Source organism: Musca domestica, unplaced genomic scaffold (assembly GCF_030504385.1).
Source record: "Musca domestica strain aabys unplaced genomic scaffold, Musca_domestica.polishedcontigs.V.1.1 39, whole genome shotgun sequence".
Classification (NCBI taxonomy): Eukaryota; Metazoa; Arthropoda; class Insecta; order Diptera; family Muscidae; genus Musca; species Musca domestica.
This window is the reverse complement of record NW_026712326.1, coordinates 8414898-8432161: the sequence shown is the minus strand read 5'-3', so window position 1 is coordinate 8432161 and position 17264 is coordinate 8414898. Positions and strand designations below refer to the sequence as shown.

General features: G+C 35.2%; 1 protein-coding gene across 4 annotated transcripts in view; it reads left to right on the top strand.

Annotated features, from left to right (window-relative positions):
• The window catches only part of LOC101900907 (G protein-activated inward rectifier potassium channel 3), a 138226-nt gene that overhangs the window by 85047 nt on the left and 35915 nt on the right, over nucleotides 1–17264 (top strand). Inside the window, exon 1 of one of the 4 annotated variants that reach the window (XM_059126452.1) lies at nucleotides 497–1261. The exons of the other annotated variants lie outside the window; for them this stretch is intronic. Coding sequence (XP_058982435.1) covers nucleotides 1212–1261 — 50 coding nt within the window. The 5' untranslated portion in view covers nucleotides 497–1211. Of the gene's footprint in view, nucleotides 1–496; nucleotides 1262–17264 lie in introns of those variants that run through there. 4 annotated transcript variants of the gene reach the window in all.

Sequence of the window (17264 nt, the reverse complement as noted above, 5' to 3'; positions counted from 1 at the left end):
CTGGAATATTTAGCTTTAGCTCTACGTCAATCATGATGATCAGCAATTTAATATGAAATAAATTCATATTAATTAATTTCACATTAAATATTTATTAAATATTTGCTAAATAATTATTTGAACCCCCCACAAACCACTGTCCCTGCTCCGTCTGTTTTGACAAATGATTTAATACAGCAGCTTAACATACTTTAACTGCTGACGCGCTGCTCTATTGTCGCTGTTGCGCTGTGCTGTGTTTTTCGGTTACCTTTATTCTGATATGTATTCTGTCCATATATATTTGTGTAGTTTGATTTGCTTTTAATTTGCAGCCCTTGCCCGTTACCCCCTATACCCTTTGGCGTTGAATCTTTTCACCACCTCGACCCCTTTCACCTTTTTTCTTCCTTCCCAAACCCATGAAATTTGTGTTTTTGTGATTTTTCTTTTGACGTTTTGTTTTGGTATGGCGTTGACGGTTACGCTGCGATGTCGATGTGGTTTGAACAATAAAAGATACGGACCTGTTGGATGAATTTTTCAGTTTAAATTTAAACGTCTTAAAGGTGGTCAGAAAACGTTCGTTGCGTGGTATTACGAAGCATTTAAACGGCGTGATCGTGTGTAAATAGTTTACAAATGCTGCGTTGACAAAGTGGGCAAAAAAATAGTCAGATCAAAATGAATCTGAAAATTGTGTAAAAGAAAGAAGAGGGAAATTTATGTAAAAATTGTCATCAGTTAAAGAAGAAAACGAAAAAAATTGAAAGAAAACAAAGAGAAAAAAACCCAAAAACTATGTGTTATAGTAAATTTTGTAAAATTAGCTATATTTTTGCCTATCCCACCAAAAAAAGAACGTATTTTTTGTTGTGTTTGTGACCTCTTCTCTTGTTTATGCACGAGTTGAGTTGATGAAAAAATTTAATTCGAAAAAAGTATTACAAATTTTCCCAATTATTTGTCATTGGACTAGAAATAAATACGAAATAACCGAAATTTGTAATCAACCGCCGGCAGTATTATTAAGCCTTAAGTAGCTGAAAAGAAAATTTGAAAATTGATAAGAAACGACGCCAAGGAAATATTTGCATAGATTGTATAATTTTACCTTTGCGGCGCCTTAAACTCAAGGAAACACAACTTGAAGAAAGCCCATCATTCCAACGCGAACGGCTGTTTTCTTTGTCTTGCCCTATTGAAAACTGGTGAATTTCATCTGCTGCACAATGAAACGCTTGATGACATGGGAACGTGATCTCGTCGATGCCATGTATGAGTAAGTGTGAAATTTTATATGCCCATTGTCATTTATTGCAATTTTTTTATTTGAATGGATTTTGGATCCAACTTCCCTTTTCACTTGGCTCACATTTCCCCATTTTTTTTTTTTTTTTTGGCATTTTGATGTCTTAATTAGCATGGCTTAATTAGTTAGCAGACACCGCCATCCACGATATCGCCGCTATAACTTGTTTGATTTATCAGAAACATTTGTTTTGGCAATTTGTCATTTATTCAATTGGTTTGGTTCAATATATCCAAGGGGTGTGCTTTTTTTTGGTTTCAGTTCCCCGCCATCGCCAATGCCATGCTATGGTGATTAATGCCTTTGAAAAGCGAAACGAAATTTCAATCATGGTCCATTGGCGTTTTTGTTCTTAGAATTTTGGGTATTTTTTTCCTTTTATTTTTGGTTTTCGATTTGCTAGACTTACTGACAGACAAATTGCCGTTTAGTTGCCGCTTATTGTCTGCTAAATACTAAGCGAATGGTCATAAAGATTTGTTTTATAGCGTTTGTGTTTGGAGTGTTTTAGTAGTGGGAAATTTTTATGAACGAATTTATAAGGCATTAATGAATCAATAATTTGATTAAGAATTGTCGATATTTCACAAGAAAATAAGGAAGTTGAATTCAACGGATACCAAGGGTTATATATCATTTTAATGCGGTCATAATGTGATTCATCGACATATGATAATTTGGAACCTAAGTCTTATAAGACGAAACCCATTTTAGGACATTGGAGTCGGTCTAGCCATGCCTGCTCTCGGTCCGGGATATCTAATTTCATACAATTTTGATACTTCCTGATGTTGATCCATTCCTTCTGTTACCCCCTCCTATATAAGCGATGAAGTTCAATCTTGGCACATCGTAATATGTACATAATACTTATGTTAAGTGCCAGAATGGATAATATTGGTCTACCCCTTTTATTAGCTTCCTCATAAAAGGTAAAGTTTTGAAATCTGGGTCCGATTTCCTTCAAACTTAGTGCTTCTTTATATTTTGGTGTATTTTAGATCAAGTTTGAAAATCCAATATATTGGTCCACTCTTGTAGGTACCACCTTCACAAAATTTTAAAAATATTGCTAAAAAAAAAAACTAAATGTCATGTTGAGCGAAAGGATTTAGAATTGGCACTTAGTTATATCTCGAAAGTATACAATATTAGTCCCCTCATTCCTCTCGAAAAAGTCAACATTTTCAATAATAATAACCCTCTTAAAATGAAAAATGGTTCCTAATCTCCAAATATTTTTGTCAATCGAATATATGGGTCCACTTTTTTAGTACCCTCTCACCAAAGCTATAACAAATATACAACGAATGCCCGATTTAGCCCAAACTTAGTCATATTTACATCAGGGTCGAACATGGAAACTATTCGCTCCCTGTTTCTCGTACTTGGTGCATAACACGACTGATGAGGCTTGGTTTTTGAAAAGGGTACGAAAAGAAAAATATATTCAAAAATTGAATACCTTGTATTGGTTGTATTGGTCAAACGGAAAGAGCTAGAATTTGGAGTGAGAGTAACTGATGGATTGCAGGATAGTTGTATCAAAGTATTCTTGGAAATTCTACCTTAAAGGTTTCGAAAAGTTCTAAAACAGTACATGACATTTAAAATGGTACCACTTCGTATTATATGAACGGATGGAGCTAAAAAATTGGTATGAGTATCAAAGTTGGAAAATAAGTTTGATGAATGAATGTGGTTTTGGAAATGTGTACTAAGAGTGCGAACTGTACTAAATATTACTATATTTTGTACAATTTGGTATAAGCTTCATTGTTCATATGTAGCCTGGACATGTGAAGGTGGTTTCGGTAATGTGTACTATAATTGTACGGAAAGTACTAAATGGTACTAAATTTGGTACTGGTTGAAGGGAGAGAGATAGAATTCTGAAATTTGATTCTTAGATTACTGATGGTATCAGTGATTGATATTTGGCGGTGGTTTGGAAATGCGTACTATATTTCCATGTCTAATAAAGTAGTAAATAGTACTAAATTTGGTATAAGGCGGTGGAATAGAGGTAAAATCACAGCTGACGACTTTGGTTATGATACCCCAGCCCATGTTCGATTATTCAAATATATTTTGACTTTTGTTATGATTATACAAATTGTTGATCCTCTATACAGTAGGTTCCGAAGGAAAGGGCCAACATTGTCCATTTCGTATCGGACCTAAATAAAAATGATATGAATATTGCGACGTACCGGGTTTGGACTAAATTGGCTACTTCCATCGGCTTATATGAGATATGTGATAATTTGTAGAAAATGTTAAAATGTGCGTGAGGTACCAGATATAGTCGACCGAAGTATTCCATTTTCATACTTCATCTAATACGGATAAATATATTGGAATGGGCAAAATTACAAGCAAATCGAACATTTATTTCCAATTTTTTCAACATTTATATCCAAATTCCATATTCATCTCAGGTTTCTCGTTGAGAAAAATATTTCGATATAGCAAGTTGTAAAGAATCGCTGACTTGTTTCGCAAGTTATGAAAGATGAAAGTATTGCAAATTGTGACCCTTTGTGGGTTAGGTACCAGAAGGGGTTCGCAAATATATATCATCTTCACAACAGATCTTGTGTTAGAAAAAATGTTTCTGCGTGTAAAATCTGAAGAGCGTCGGATGCTTATTTCGCTTTCTTTGAGCGTTCTGTTTTTCAAAATCTTGAACCCTTTGTTTGAGACGTACCAAGTCTGAATGGAATCTTATGTTAATTTCGCGTTTTATGAGCTTCATGGGTATTCAAAATTTTGACCCTTTGAGGGGGAGGTACCACAAGGAGTTAACCGATATGAGGCCTTGAGTTAATAAAACTATCGTAATTTTAAGACAATCATACTCTTTAATCACATTTTAAAGTGTTATAATTATTCAAAATTTTGACCCTTTGTGGGGCAGGTATTTGATGGAGTGGACCGATATTGTTCATTTTCGCACTTGAATTTACACTGATGCAAATATTAGGATTTGGGACACATCGGAGTTGGGGCAAAATAGGATTGTCCTTTCTCTTTCTGTGGAATAAAGTATTTTTTTGTTTTTTGAAAATTTCGACTTTTTGTGTAGTAGGTGCCGGAAGGAGTGGACCGATATTGCCCATCTCCGAACTCGGTCTAAATTCGATAATATTATTATGATTTACCAAGTTTGAACCAAATCGGATACTCATGCCAGATAGACAAACGGACGGGCGGCTGATGGACGAACACCGCTAGATCGACTCCAAATATTCTGAAACGGATTTGGTCCAAAGAGACCTAGGGTCTAAAATCATTATTTCGGTGAGACACGTTTTAGTCTAATCAAATGATACATTCCATCTATAATCATTTGGCTGAGGGTATAATGATATCAATTTATTGATAGATACGGCCTGGATATCGTTCGAATAATTTCCTCCCTGTCCTTGGGATTGCATAGAAATTTTAATAAGGGCTGAAAATTTCGGCCAATTTGGAACTCGTATAGCCAACTTAATTCTTAGGTTGGACAAAGAGACATAATGTGACAGCGAAAGGCTTTAAATGGTATCCATAATTATAAAAACAAATGTTTTGTTTCAAAAGAATATAACATTTTTCTCATGTCTATCGTAGTTTCTGGCGAAAGCGACTAAATTTTCAACTCTACGTCCTTGTCATCCATTTGAATTATTTCTTGCCTTCCACACGAGTACATTTTTAAATTTTTGAGAAAAATCCAATGATGCATTTAAAAAAATTTTCTGTCGAGTAAATCATTTCAAAAATATTCATTGAAAAGTAAAATTTACTACTGGCCTTTAAATATATTTTCCAATTAAAACTATTTTGCGTCAAAAAAAAATATCCACAACAACGAAAGCATATAAATTAAACCAAAATAGTTTCAGAACAAAAAAAAAATATTTCAAATATTTGATATTCTCAAAATATTTACTTAAAGCACTTAAGTAAATTTATAAACAGTATATTTATTTGATTTAGAACAATATAAAACTAAAAAAAAAAACTCTGGTCCTGGAATCCTTTCCTCAAAACTCTTGCTAAACATAAAATTGTAAAATTAATTCTCTTTTATGTCCACTTTTGGGTATTGTAACAATACCCATTCTTAATTGCACTATTCTTTTTAATGTAATAAATTAACCAGAAAAAAACTTAAAATATACAATTTGGAATTTATGTCAATCCGTGCGTAACCACACAGATGACAATAGGGCAACAGGCCCTGACATTTGTTAACACTTTACACAACAACAGCAACAACAAAAAAAAAAACTCACAAAGTTCACGACAATTGTTTACAAATGAACAGAGGCGCATAATTATTCGCCACATCCAATCTTTTTGTTTGTTTGGACAATCTATTGTGGTCTTGTTTGTAATATTCAATAAACACATCCACATCCACCTCGATGGTATGTAAGTATGTAAGTATATGTTGAGTAAACAAACAAATTCAATTAAATTGAAATTTATGCGCATAATTGTGTGCCATATTCACGCCCGCATCATGTATTCAGTTTTTCTTTTATTTGTTTTCTAGTTTCGATTTTTTCTTTTGTTAACTGAAAGTAAATCGAATACAACGGTGGGAAGTGCTCTGAAATTTTGTTTATTTTCATAATCTGTAACACTTATTTTGGCACAGATTAGCTTAGGTTGGCACAAATATTTAATGTGGGGACACGGCATTCATTTTTAATGTTGGGAATTTTGGATGCCGCACCATTTTTCATCAGAGATAAAGAATTTCAAATTCTGAGCTAGGAGACAAATCTTAAGAATTCAAACGGATTCAATAAAAAAAAACTGATAGGACAATTCGTATATAAAATTGGAATTAAATATATGGTCTTTCTTGTGAAGATATCATATACATAGATAAAACAAATTCGTCCGGGGCAACTTTTGTCACAAGCCATTACAATAATAAAATGCGAACTTGTAAAAAAATCGGTGAATAATGTAGCTAAAATCAAATCAAAATACCCGATATCGGGAGGTACCTTTATATGGGGGCTATACGAAGACGTGGACCTGCACAGACAATTTTCTGGCTTAGGCTATAGTCTCCATTACGAAGTTCAAATACCAAATGTGAAACAATTCCAGTATATAATGTCGCTAAAATCATCAAAATACCGAATATCGGGAGGTACCGAAGACGTGGACCTGCACGGACAGTTTTCTGTCGTAGGCTGTAGTATCTATTTCAAACTTCAAGTACCAAATTCAAAACAATTTCAGTAAACAATGTCGCTAAAATCATCAAAATACCGAATATCGGGAGGTACCGTTATATGGGAGCTATACGAAGACGCGGAATTGCACAGTCAATTTTTTGTCTTAGGCTGTATTATCCGTTACGAACTTCAAGTGCCAAATTTGAAACAATTTCAGTGAATAATGTCGTTAAAATCATCAAAATAGCGAATATCGGAAGGTACCGTTATATGGGGGCTATACGAAGACGGGGACCTGTACAGACAATTTTCTGCCATAGGCTATAGTATCCATTAGGAACTTCAAATACCAAATTTAAAACAATTCCAGTGAATAATGCCGCTAAAATCATAAAAATACCGAATATCAAGAGGTGCCGTTATATGAGTGCTATACGAAGACGTAGACCTACATGGCCCATTTTCTGTCTTGTACTGTAGTATCCATTACGAACTTCAAACTTAAATAATAAAATACCGAAAATAGGAAGGTACCGTTTTATGGGGGCCCTACATGGCCCATTTTGAATACCAAAAGTCCTGCAGAAATACTATGGTGGAGTGTATAAAAATTAGGAATGTTAAGGCAAACTTAAGGCTGGTTTATACATGATGTCACAGTCACACCATAGACAAATAAAGGTATATACTAAAAAGTTTTAAAATTTACCCCTCCCGGCAGATGTTAGTATGGTTGATCTTGGGCCAGTTAAGTCACTCAGGGCTAGTAAAGTCACTCGACTTCGAAAACAATTTATTAATTTTTCTGCTATTTAAGTTCTATATTCTTATATTTCACGACATATTTGGATAATATAAAAGTAAACAAAGTCACTGTTTCGTTTTTAATTGATAAATAATAAAGAATCATAACAATATTCAATATTTTGTATTTTGAGAGAATTGAGTGAATAGACTTTTGCTCTCTCACAGCATGAACGACATCTATTGAAACACTTTTTTCGAAGATAACCGATGAGACAACTTTTAAGTCTATACCTTTATTTGTCTATGGTCACACATTAAGTGACATCTTCCACAATTATCTGTAGCATTTTTAATGCATACTTTTAGATGCACTTTAGAATTTCTAAATTAAAAAGAAACGCGTTATAGTATTGTGTAAAATCATATAATTATAAAATAAGTGTAACATTCATAAAATACAAGAGTATTTACTATAAGACTATACAATAGTTTATCTTTATTATTAAGTTTAAAAATTGTTTGAAGCTCCTTAAAGTTTGCTATAAAAATACAAAATATAAAATGTGAAAAAGTGACTTTACATATGACTCTGACATAATGTGTAGGTCCAATTACAATTAAAATTTGTAGGGGATATTATAATAACTCCAGATTTTATTTTTTTTTTTTAAATTTGAAAAGAGATTTAACTTAGGTACTCCCTTGTAATGAAAACTCCCTTTATTTCCGCAACTTATTCTACTTAAGATTTAGAAAAATTTTAGTTCCGTTTCCATTAAAAATTTTGTTTTTAGCATATATTGATTAAATGATAATACCGAATTCTTACTTTACCTTTACCATACCTTTGAGGCATAAATCTTCAGCTCAGTTCTATGATAATTCATTATATGTCGTTTAAAATAAAATCAAATACCTCTTTTATAAATCTGTATATGTATATTAGTTGTATAGCTATTTGTTACCATTTGTTCAACATAAGATGTGTTTGTATTTTCGAAAAAAAGTACAACTTTGTTGCCACGCTTATTTAGCCTTCTTCTATGTTTTTGTTTGTTCTGATAATTTACCCTTTGTGCCCGACACCCTGAATAGAATTTAGAGAAGAAAAAAAATGTCAACACAAACCCAAAAGTCAAATGGTTGCCGCAAAAACATTTGTTTAACATTGAAATTCGAATATAATTAGAACAAACAAAACAAAAAAAGTTTAATGCTTAAAAGTGTTGCCATTTTGGGACTTTTCGACCAAAAATTTGCTGCTCTTGAGGTATATTTATACCCTACACCACTTAGTGACAAGGGTATTATATCTTCGTGCATTTGTCTGTAACATGGAGAAGGAAGCGGGATAGACCCATAGTTTCTTTTGATGATCTGCATAGAATCACATTCTGAGTCAATTTGTGCAGGGTCGTCCGTCTGTCCATGTATTTTTGTAAACAAATAACAGGTCGCATTTATTTCCCGATCGTGATGATATTTTGCAAAAACTATTTATTTGAACCAAGGACGGAACTATTGGAGATAATCGAACGAAATTTAGATTTGGCTCCCATATATACCTTCAACCGTTTTCGGGTAAATTGTGCACCAAATGGCCTTTAGGTGGTAATGTCGAACGGAAGTTATACGAGCATGTTGCCATTCCCCTGCATCAGTACTGTTGACAACTCTAGAGAGAAAAGAAAACATAAATTTTTGTGACATACTAATCTCAGTCGAGACCCTGTAATGGCATAGAAAAGTTGGTAGTTAATATGGTTTAGTCCTGAGACCTTGTTCTGAACAGTCCAAGGTTCCTGAATTAAACCAATGTGTATCTTACCTGTATTTATTAGTTCCAGTTGGCGTCTCGCTCCGATGAAGGTTGATCTGGGTGACCTCCATCATTGGTCATTCAGTAGACGGGATTCTAGAGAGTCGGTGATTTCTGCATCGACTCCCTGCTTTGTGTTGCTTGGAGGCTCCTCTTTCTCCTCTTCGCTGTCACTTTTGGTTTCTTCTACCTTACTATTCTTAAATCTGACAGCTTTTGAAACACAGAAATTAATGCCTTTAGTCTTTGTCACACTGGATATGGAGACATGGTCAACTCCAATCACAAGGATAATCCCATCCTCCTTCTCCTCGCTATGGAAGACTTCCCATCTCTTCACGTCCAAAGTCTTATTTTGTCTTCCAAAGACTTCGAGCATACGTTCTGTCTCGAACTTTCCGCTCCAATCAGTTCGCAGCTGGACCTCCTAGTTCGAGCAAAATAGAATGATCATCCATGGTACATTTTTAGTTCAAGTTCCTGAAATGTCTATCCATTGACCTTTTTTCATATTTAGTAACTTTGAGAACATTTTGTACATTTTCTATTACGAACTTCTAAAAACCTAGCCTTATCTTGTACATCCACCCCAAGTGTGGCCCAACCGAAATCTTAAGATTCTAGCCTTTGCCGTCTATAAAGCAACTTAAGATATGCTTTCCTTTATGCGCCTAAATACATGCTTCACTAAAAATGCTATATTTTTAAAATTTTGGAGACCTATTCTCATCACAAGGGTTATGTAGACAAACAAAAAATAGGTAATGTAAACAAACTTCCTTCTAACTGGGTTCTAACTCCAGTGGCGGAATATTATATATACATCAAAATTTTCGTATAGCCCCCATATAAAGGTGCCTCCCAATATCCGGTATTTTGATGATTATTGCCATAGTTTTCAACGGATTCGTCTAAAAATTGGTATTTCTAGTTCATAATGTGTTTCATTTTCGGTGACAGAACATACAGGTTCACGTTTTCGTATAACCCCCCCTTTATTCGGTATTTTTATGATTTTAGTTGCATTTTTCGGTGGAATTGTCTCAAATTTCGTATTTGAAGTTCCTAATGTTTACTAAAAGCTATGACAGCAAATTGTTCATGGAGATCCATGTCTTCGTATTGGAGATCCACGTTCGGAATTGGTACTGCAGCCTATGACAAAAAAATACTTATGCAGGTCCTTGTCTTCGTAAAGCGCCCAAATAACGGTTTTCATTTAAACGGCATTTTTCTACGAAATTTTTTATTTAATTTTTTTAAGTTCCTTCCAACTTTTGAAGGTTATAAAAAGTCCGAACCGTCTGAACTTAGTCGCTTTTTAACTTTTTACCTATAGATCCCCCTTTTCTCGCGAAAAAATAATTACTTATTTCAAGGGAAATGCCATTGTAAAAAAATGATTGCCATTAGTCACAATTGCAACTCATTATTTGGTAACGGGATTATCCAGGAATAAAGTCTCCAAAACAGTGACAAAACGTCGCGAATAAATTACAATAATTCAATTTGTTTTTTTTTTTTTGGCACTAAAACAGAGGAACAAAATCATAAAAAAACTTAAAAACCTTAATCGTTGCATATTTGTTGGCGCCTGTGAAAAAAATACAATTTGACCAAAAATCAAAAGTCGCAAATAAATAAAGAAATTTCATATTTTTGAGACTAAAGGTCTGGATACATAAGCAGCTTGAAGTCTTCACATGGTTTATTTTGTGACATATCATAAAGGGATTGCAGAGCCGCACTTAAATCCTACCATCGTTATATTTTAACATTAAGATGCCTAGCCATGATGGCAAGCGGCTTATGACCACAAAAAATAATCATTTGAAAGAAAATTTACAATTTTGGTAGAAAAAAATTAATTTTAGATTGGCAACACTGTTTGCCAAAATTGTGTTTGATAGCGCACACAATGCAGAGGGGCATGCAAACCAAGAAAACCACAAAAAAAAAAAAAACACAATTGGCATCATGACAATATTTATGCTTTCATTTGTTGTTGTTGCTTTTGCTTTTTCGTGCCTACAAAAAACAGACACATTCGATGCCTTTTAATTCTAGGAAATTATACAAAACAAAAAACAACTAAACACAAGAGAAATATTTTTATCTTGAACTTGGTAACAAAACATGAAATGGTCACTCACATAGCGTCAAATATTAATGATGGCAGACTGGCTGGCCGAAACACAAACGAATTAGAAGCCGACACTTTTTGGTCAAAAGATTTTGTAAAATGATAAATGTGACAATTAAATGTAACATTTGGGCGAAATAATTGTTTGACGTGTGAATTCGATGGCATGTGAATTCGAGTGACATCATGGAGTGAGAGATTATTTTGACAATTTTCTGTTTGGTGGGTTGAATGAATGACAATGGCCAAATCCTTGAAGATAGAGAAATGTACATATGTATGTGTTGGCATGCGAACATACAATGTCACTTGAATAAGAAAAGAAAGAACGGAACATTTCACCGCACTATAAGATAAAAAAAGAACTTGGCAGAAAGCGTGGCGATTATTTGATCATTTTGTGGATATGTAGAAATGAGCGTAGCAATCGATATGCCTATGCGTCGATAGGGAACAAAGGTCGCTAAAGGCTGTTTTTAAATAGTTTTTTAGCTTCTTCTCGAATAAGTAAATTTTTCTTTTTTTATACCCTTCACCATATTATGGAGGGTATATTAAGTTTGTCATTCCGTTTGTAAAACCTCGAAATATACATTTTAGACCCAATGTACAGGGTGAAATAAAAAACTGCAACGAAGTCAAACGCTATAATTTTTACCTTTTTTTAAATTTTATTGAATGAAAGCAAAAAATGTCGGAAATAGCATCAAATTTTAGAATAAGTTTAGATTTGTTCGAATTGGTCACCTTTGGCACCGTCACACGCTGTCCGAATGTTGCTCTGCTATATTTTAGCGCATTCCCGGCGAAGCGCTTGCTTGAGGTGATCGACACTTTGGTATTTTTTCGTGCCAATCTTGCTTTCCGAAATACTACAGACACAACGGAATGGTATCCAGAGATTTTAGTGGCCATTGTGCGCTGGAAATAAAGCGACGAACCTCATTTTGTAACCATTTTTGGGTGGCGCGTGCTGAGGGCGATAGTGCTGAGTCCAGTTGGAATGTCCAAGGTCTGCAGCCAAAATGTTTGCGTGCCCAAGGCTTTAATACACCCCCAGAATATTTTCGGGTTAAAATACGGTTTTTATTTTGATGCCATGGTGTATTGATACAAGCGGAGAGCGATTATCGGCTGTTATGGCGGCCCACACCATCACCATGGCCGGCGCTTAAGTTCTGGTGACCAACCAAAGGTGCACATTTTCAGCTGACTTCTTTGGCAAGTAAACACGATCATTTTGTTTGTTTACAAACTGCTGGACAACGAATGTTTTCTCATCGGAGAAAACCAAATCCAAGCGAAGCAGCTTTTTAGCTCTTTTGAGTCTATTTTCTTTCTGTTGCGGTGTAAGTTCTTACACTTTTTGGAATTTCAATGGCTTTACCCCGTGCTTATTTTTCAATATTTGCCGAATGGAATATTGCGATATGTTCAGCTCACGAGCCATTATTAGTTCCCTCTGAAATTAAACTGTAACTGCTCTAAAGCCAAATGTTGATAAGTGGTATGATCAACTTCAAATAAATTATTTATTTTACGGAGATCTACTAAATATGTAGAGTGGTGTAGGGTATCGTATAGTCGATACCGCCCAACTTTTTTACTTTCCTTACTGGCTTTTATAGATTTTTAGCTTCTCCTCGAATAAGTTATTTTTCCTTTTTTTGGAAGGTGTACCGGCACTTAACTTTTGTTCTGTAAAAATATGATATGAAATATTTTATATATTTTTTATATTTTTTTCGTTTCATATTACTTAAATCGATCCCTGAGTCTATAAATTAACTTACCCTAGTGCATTCTCATCAAGTACCCAAATATTTACATTTCAACAGATTTCAGGCCTAAAAATTGTCACGAGACCCAAAGCATTCCAATAAGTGTTTTTGTTTGCACCCATTGCCATTAATCCCTTCATGACATAAGAACTTCCAATACGCCTTCTATTTTATGCATTGCAGCTAACTGACACAAACCAAATGGCTTCGATAAGCGCCGAGTGATGAGCGGGAGAAAAAAAAGTTCACTGAACTTTAAAACCAATCAAAGGGGAAAATAAAAAAAATGAAATAAAACAAATATTGTATTTTACTCAAAGTGTAGACACTTTTAAACATTAAGTGAAAATTATAACTTTTTTATCTGGGGAATTTATTTTACAATTCTCTTATTGACTGAATTATTATCTTACGACTTAATGGCCATGGAAGTGGATGGACATATTTTTGCAATAAAAACAACAACAAGAAAATGTCAAGTTCATGGATTTATGGTGTTCACACAAAAGCAAATACAGAACGCGGTGTAAATACATTTTCGAAATGACCTCGTGGCTTGTGTTACTCCCCCAGGTAGCGGCTACAGTTCACTTGTTGCGGAAGCTAATACTTTGTGGGGTGACCGTATGGGAAATATTTGGTAATAAAAAAACACTGGGCAACACAAAAAGGAAGAAAATTATGGTGGGAAATCCAGTTGATTATGAAATTAGAGCTTAAAATCGTGTAGGCGTTTTGAAGGTTTACATCGCAAAGTAATCTATAAAGGGACGGAAAAACACCCCCCCCTCGAAGTCGGTGCATTTTAGGTTTTCGACAATCTCCAATATTAGGCGAATCATTTCGTGGGGGAGGTACCAGAAGGGGTATATATTATATTCACACCTTGACTTGTGTTAAAAGACATGTTGGGATTTGTGAAATTTTAAGGGAATTGGTGGCGGTAGTGGCATTTTATAAAATATTGGTCCTTTGTGTGGCAGGTACTTGATGGAATTGACCGATATTGTTTTCGCACCTGACCTAGCGCTAATACAAATATTGGGATTGGCAAAGTGTGGACAAAATTGGATATTCCTTTCGCGTCATATGCAGTAAATTATTTCCTGTGAAAATGTTGACCTTTTGTGGGGGAGGGAGCATGAAGGAGTGGACCGATATTGCCCATCTCCGAACTCAATCTATGTTCGACAATAGGTAGTAACATTTACTACCTATCAAATTTGGATACAAACGGATACTCCTTTCAAGAGTGATCGTGCGCACTAGCCAGCCAGGTAGGCAGACGGACGGACGGACGTACACCCCTAGATCGACCTCAAATGCCCTGAAATGGATTTTCTTCAAAGGGAACTAGGCTCTAAACCAGTTATTTCTATGAGGCACCTATACAAAAATATGAAATATGTGCCCGATTGTCTTCAAATTTCGCACATCTCAATATTTGTACTAACACTAAGTCTGGTGCTTCCGAGCTCTTACCTGGTCCATATCCTCAAAGGTCGAAGGTCAGCGGTGCTTTTTTATATAAAGTGGCATCTGTCTAAAAATGTCAGTTCAGTATTCGCCAAAAAGGCGTTTATACAATTTATTTGAGCCATATCGTAGATCGACCTACAAGAATGGGATCTATAGCGGCCATCAGCCGTACATAAGGGGCGGAGGCCCGGACATGAGGAAAGTTTTCTCCTTTCCCATAACCTTAGTCTTTCCATTTGGTGATACGAAATATCAAACCAGACTGAGAAGGTATAGGTCTGACCACCTGCCGGTAGATCAAGAGCCTAACATAGTATGAAAATCCACCCCGCATTTTCAAGGTTTGACTGTATCCGAAATTTATGCCTTTTGCCGTAGGCAGAAAGTAGTCTATGTGACGAATACGGTATAACTACCTAGGAAGTCCGTAGCATAACAATTTAATTTTTGGCGCAATTCAACGAAGTAACGTTTAACGAAGGCGTCATTTAATGAAGTAAGGATGTCACTGAAAAATATGTGGTATAACATCGGACCATGGAGGGAACATTGAGGCACCCCTACCAGAAAAGGGTGGCAGCTAGAGAGTCGCTCACCACAGAATCGATCAAAAAAATCTAGCGACCATTCTACAGGATAGACTGTCGAAAGCCAAACGGTTGGAGTTTATATAAAATCCCATTGTGCCAGCCCGGACGACATCTAGAGAGACGTCTATAATTCCTTACTTCCTCTCGAAGCGTTTGCCAGCAAAGCTATTGAAAGCCGTTAAGGCATGGGTGGTGGACAAACCAGTTATAAAACCGGAATGCCAAGCACGTAGACTTCTCTTTTCTTCCACTGTTCTTCTAATCTTTGCCAGAATAAAGGTTTCAAATAACCTTCCGAGCCGGGATAGAAGAGAAACAGTCCGGTAGTTGCCACACTGAAAGGGATCAATATGGGAACCACCTTGATCACCTCAAGACATTTTGTAAATTTTTAGAGAAGAAATATTCTTTACAAAAATTGTGGGGCATAGTCCTCATATAACCCCAAGCTTTAATCATTTCATGTTCCAAGAAGTTGACTCTTTGGAGAAAACTTAATTCTGTTTCAATTAAGAAAATTTTCAGAATACAGCAACATTCGATGATCTCGTGATTTTCATGATCTGCAAAATTCATGGGAAATTCATTTCGTTCAACACCTGAAGAAACTGCAATTGATGAATCATCAAAACGTCTTCAGTCAACCAATTACTCACTCACTCACCGCGTCATCATTGATTGGCTGAGAGCTAAACGAAGATTTATGTTTGCGTATTTATTTTGTTAAAAAAATTGAAAATAAATAAAAAAGTTTAAATACCTGGCAACCCTACTTTTTTTCTTTTTTTGTTACCATGCACCTACAATTTCATTTAGCTTCCGCCATATAAACAAAAACGCGACAAACCCCTTTTTTGTTGTGGTTGTTTCTTCTGCCCTCGCCGTTGTTGTTGTTGCTGTAATTGAACATCACAACTAAACGAATGATATTAATTAATTTATTAAATTTATTCCTTATAATCTTAATGGGGGTCTTGTGGTCTAGCTAGTGCTGTCATTTGATCTATGAATAAGTAGTTGCGGGCAAATCACCATGGGAATTGGCTTCACTTACAAGTGGCCCCGCGGCCGTTTCATGTGTCTAGGGAGAGGGTGCATTTTTCTGCAGGCTTTCTCCTACTCTTCTTCTCTCCCACCCATTTTGGCTATTTGTCATTTGTCTTGATGTTACATTTCTCTGGCGTTTTTTTTTTGTTTTATCTTTCTCTGCAAATGTTACCCCTTTGTGCGCTGAGGTATTCCCAGCTATCTGACGTCACCTAGACATCAATTAATAATATTGTTTAGATTAACCATAGGATGTCTGATTAGATTAGACGAATATATTGGCTTGTTTTATTGCATTAGTGGGGGTCGGATCAAATCATGTGGACCCCTGTTCGATGATGTTGGTGTTGTAACAAAATTGGCAAACAAAATGTGTGAATTTTTTTTGTCGCTGTGTTCATGAGAATTCTATTTTTGGTCACCATTCACACTTATTCTAAATATTTAATGTTAAGTGTATGTACATAAAAAATTGTTTAAAAGCATGTATGTTGTGGAAGTACATCACCGGCCGAAATAAATGCTGATTAAAATTTCTCACGGTAAAAAGTCATAAAATCGGTCACCCTAGGACTGACTGATTCATTTGGCGGTTATTGGAGCCAAAGTGTTTATGGGGAAATTGTGGTGAGGAGAAGGTAAGGGAACCGTTGCTAAACATTATTTAGTTTGGACTTTAAACAAACATTTACGTTTGTAAACAAACAAATTTGATAATTTGTTTAAAATGATTTTTGGCGGGAAGTCTTTGGTTTACTTAATTTTTTTGGCAAATCATCAATGGGGTTGGTCAGGAAGAGTGTGCTGTGATTCAGATGAGTCCATGTTTCGCATTGATTTATTTTTTTACAGAAGAAAATCATTAAAGTAACGAATAGTATCGTTATAAGGGGGCTATACGAAGGCGTGAATCTGTAAAAAAATATTTTCTGTCAGAGGAAGAGTATTCACTGCAAACTGCGAATGTGAAATATTTCTGGTAAAAAGTGTGACTATCGTCAAATTACCGAATATATGGGAGCTTAAAGGAGATGTGGAAGTAGTACCCCCATTATAAACTGCAAATACCAAACTCGAAACAATTCCGATGAAAAGTGTGACAGAAATCAATGAAATACTGAATATCCGGAGGTATAGTTATATGAGGCCTATACGAAAACGTGGACTTCTACAGATAA